Raw genomic sequence first — 4,045 nt, forward strand, 5'->3', positions numbered from 1 at the left:
ATTATTATCATTATTAATTTTATTATTATTATTATTATTAATTTTATATCATCTATATAGCGCCTTTTCTTTGTAGATACAAAGTGCTTCTTCTTCTTCTTCTTCTTCTTCTTCTTCTTCTTCTTCTTCTTCTAATAATAATAATAATAATAATAATAATAATAATAATAATAATAATAATAATAACTAGACTTACTATGTCTGTTTGAACCACAGAACATAAGGCTTTTCCCTATTACTCTAATGAGAAATGAAGTTGAAATTACAAAAGAAAAGTCGTGAAAAGGTATGAAGTAAAAAAAAAACACGGAAAACCAATATAATTTTAATGAAGTGGAAAAATTGAAGTGGGAAAAAAAGAAGGAAACAAACCGGTAACCAAATTCACTGCGACGTTATTAGTGAGGCTTGAACTATGGTTTCAATGGTAATAGCGAGGTAAATCGTGACCCATAACCATTGCGCGCTATATGGGCCGACCTTGAATAAGAAAGTGCATTTTCAGTTCATAGCGATTCAATTACTGAAAGCAAAAATTGTTTATGCATATCACGGTAGTTTTAAGTTTACAAAGTATTATAGATTGAATGTTTCTTTTAGACGCAATGGTTTTTTTTAAAGAGATATTTAGATCTGGATCCTCAAAAATTGAAAAAAACCTCAAATTTTCACCCTTCAATAGGTCTTTACTAACACATAACAATTTCTAACTTGATTAAACTTTCTCCCAAGTTTCATTCAGATCAACTGACCGGTTTTTGAAATATCCGTTGTAGACAGTTTGACCTTAAATCACTGTAATTGGTCATCACACGCACACCCCACCATAGATTGACACTAAATATTAGGAGGTACATCCTTGATATATGGCCTATGCTTCGGCAAAGCACGGAAAAATTCTAAGCATGGAAGTGACCAAAGTGACGGCCAGAAAAAAAACAGTGCAAAAAGATAGGAAAAATATATGCAAGAAAAAAGGTAAAAAAATCAGAACAAAAACGATGGCTTTTCCCAGTAGGCCCCTACTGCTGGGAAAAGCCAATAATAATAATAAATCATGATAGAGGTAAATCAGAACCGTCTTGCAGTATGCAGACGCCTTAACCAACTACAGTAGGCCATTAAGGCTTTATTGGAAATTCAAATCCGACTAAACACTTCATTCCTCCCACTCCTATGCTGCCCTGCTCTGAGAAAAGCCATTAAGTACATTTTTTTCAAAATTGAGATTTTTAGCTTATGTGACTCCTGAATGTCTAATCTATCACCCTATTTTATCAAATTTCCAAAAATATGTCTGAAAATATGAAATTATATTTTAAAATTGAGAATTATCTGCAAATTTCACTATAAATACTCTGAGAAAAGGCATTATGTGCGAAACCTTACATGCATGCATTGAACGCTTGACTTCACGCAAGACAGATAGTACGTAACCAATCACATGCTAGTATAACGAATATCTAATTAACTAGCTTGGAATCCTTAGCAGATAATACCTAATTAGTAACTGCTTTATTTCGAAGAATACTCGGTGAAAGTGCATTATCTGCTTTGTATTTTACGGCGTTTATTTATAATTCTGCGATTAATGCGATACATTTGCCGAAATGATGCAAGTTACAGCAAGAGACCTTTTTAGAAGTCTTTTGGAAGAGTAAGTACAATATTGTATTTTATTATGTTTCATACCTATTAAGTAGTAAATTTAGATTATTATTATTATTAAGTAGTATTATTTTTTGTTTTATCGACATTATATGTTTTGTGTTGTGTTTATTATTATTATTATTATTATTATTATTATTATTATTATCACTGTTGTTGTTATTATCATCATAATTATTACTCTTTCAGGCAACCAAGTGGTAAACCAAAAATAGACAGACACATTTTCGCCACCGAGGTCATGCTCCACTTCGAGGAAGGCACATTGAGTAATGCAATTGTAAAAGAAAAAGTGTAAATAACTATATAAACAAAAAACTGTGAAAGATCCTGTAAATAACTATTAAAACAGTCGAAACATTGTAAATAAAACCTTCAAAATGTTGTGTACTCATTTGTATAACCTATGTTGTTATTGTATCATTATCATTGTAAAGATAATAGTTGCAATGTATATTATAACTTAATAAATATAAATCGATAATGATGATGATGATGATGATGATGATGATGATGATGATGATGATGATGATGATGATGATGATGATGATGATGATGATGACGATGTGGATGATGACGATTAGGAGGACGAAGAGATTTAAAAATATGACATGCTAGTTACCGAACCATAAAATAAGTTTAAAATATTTTCACTCTATTTTACCTCATCCGTCCTCCTCACAACACCGGCTCCTTCCCCTCCCCTCACCGCATTTTCATCATGATACACAATTAAATTCCGCATTTTATAATGCCAGAGTATACTAGCCATACTAGCCAGGGATTGACAGGATTGACAGTATCAATGTTGAACTACTGAGGGCAGACATAGACACCACAGTACTAATTTTACACGAGTTTTTTTTTTACAGAAGTATGGCACAAAGAAATGGTGCCAGAAGATTGGAAGAAGGGACTTATCATAAAGCTCGCAAAGAAAGGAGACCTGACAAGTTGCGGCAACTGGAGAGGGATCACATTGATATCAGTTGTAGCAAAGGTTATGGGCAGAGTGATAATTAAAAGGATTGCACGAGGAGTTGACAAGAAACTGAGAAGCGAGCAAGCAGCTTTTCGCAGAGGAAAAAGCACAACACAGCAGATATTTGTCCTGAGAAACATTGTAGAGCAGGCAATGGAATGGAATGCCAACATATACACTTCTTGTTAACATGGGCCAATTTCCTCTAAAAATTGCACATTTTAGGGAGTTTTGATCAATTTCAACGAAATTAGAATTAAAAACACCGAGAGACAAGGGGAAAATATCCATCTTTGGAAAATCTTTCCCCACCCCTTGACAAATGCATCCTCTGAAAGTGCCTAAAATTCTCAAATTCGTTGCGCGCATTTCTTGTTACGGTAGGCCAATTTCCTCTATAAATTGCACATTTTATGGAGTTTTCATCAATTCCGACGAAATTAGAATTAAAAACACAAAAATAGTTTGCATTTTTAGGGCTTTTTTAGGTTTATCCTTTTAAGTTATTTAAACACATAATAGTCCCAAACTCAAGAAAGACAAATTTAAGATAGATCATTTTAACCTAAAAAGGGCCTCAATGTGTATTGATGGTGAAAGAATATGTTTGTAATAAATAAAACCAGGATGAAAAGGCTTATATTTAGTTCCAAACACGTGTGTGGCCTATATTATAAATAAGATAAGCCCTATGTCATATTGTTTTCTATAGGCCTATGGGGAGTGGGGTGGGGTGGATATGGTAAATTACTAACCGGGAATAAATACCCACTCTGACCCAAGACCCCTGTTACGCGCCTGGTGTTAGCGCCAATGTGTGCCCTTGTGCGGACAGGGGATGTGCCCCCCCCCCCCACATTCTGAAGCTGGAAACCTTGTTTTTGCAAAATAAATTAATGCAATTTGCTATTATAGGCCTAATCAATAAATTCCTCATCAACCGATATAACCTTAAACATTCTTGGAATTGACATAACATTACTGATGTCGTACACACCCTTCAGAGTGAAATGTGACTCTCTTTGCAAGCACATCTAACATCTAAGGAAAGCTAAGAAGAGCTTAGATTGGTACCAGATAAAATACTTTTGTTATCAACATTAATACATTATGCTAATTTTGATCTTTGTAAGCGCATAAGACAGTGCAAATTATTTCTGTGACAGTCTTTTGAAGTGTGTAAAGCTCCATTATATCCCATACATAGTCAAAATAATGGGGGTCTCTTATACACATCTAGATGTGTATAAGAGACAGGAGGAAGGGACATTGAGTAATGCAATTGTGAAAGAAAAAGTGTCCAAAGTTAATCAAAGTGGTCAAGACAATGTATGATGGAATGGAAGTGGAAGAACAAATTGGTTTGAGGTAACATCAGGAGTAAAGCAAGATTGT

The 4,045-nt window shown here is 33.9% G+C and overlaps 1 protein-coding gene across 2 annotated transcripts; it reads left to right on the forward strand.

Annotated features, from left to right (window-relative positions):
• Positions 1-1,530: 1,530 nt before the first annotated feature.
• Positions 1,531-2,946, forward strand: LOC117121609. 2 transcript variants are annotated; one of them, XM_033266841.1, is made up of 3 exons: positions 1,531-1,657; positions 1,858-1,962; positions 2,541-2,946. In XM_033266841.1, the coding sequence occupies exons 1-3, from the start codon at positions 1,611-1,613 to the stop codon at positions 2,689-2,691; spliced, it is 303 nt and encodes a 100-aa protein (XP_033122732.1). In that variant the 5' UTR covers positions 1,531-1,610; the 3' UTR covers positions 2,692-2,946. The 2 variants fall into 2 exon arrangements, with proteins under 2 accessions (XP_033122732.1, XP_033122733.1); XM_033266842.1 differs by having other exon boundaries at positions 2,544-2,946.
• Positions 2,947-4,045: the final 1,099 nt, after the last annotated feature.

Source organism: Anneissia japonica, unplaced genomic scaffold, assembly GCF_011630105.1.
Source record: "Anneissia japonica isolate Jap-2015-1 unplaced genomic scaffold, ASM1163010v1 scaffold5825_len372023_cov165, whole genome shotgun sequence".
In the NCBI taxonomy this organism is placed as follows: domain Eukaryota; kingdom Metazoa; phylum Echinodermata; class Crinoidea; order Comatulida; family Comatulidae; genus Anneissia; species Anneissia japonica.

Coding starts and splice junctions, on each gene's coding strand:
- LOC117121609 (XM_033266841.1), top strand. CDS start 1,611: ATGATGCAAGTTACAGCAAGAGACCTTTTTAGAAGTCTTTTGGAAGA. Junction 1,658..1,857: donor TTTAGAAGTCTTTTGGAAGA/GTAAGTACAATA, acceptor TTACTCTTTCAG/GCAACCAAGTGGTAAACCAA. Junction 1,963..2,540: donor GCAATTGTAAAAGAAAAAGT/GTAAATAACTAT, acceptor TTTTTTTTACAG/AAGTATGGCACAAAGAAATG.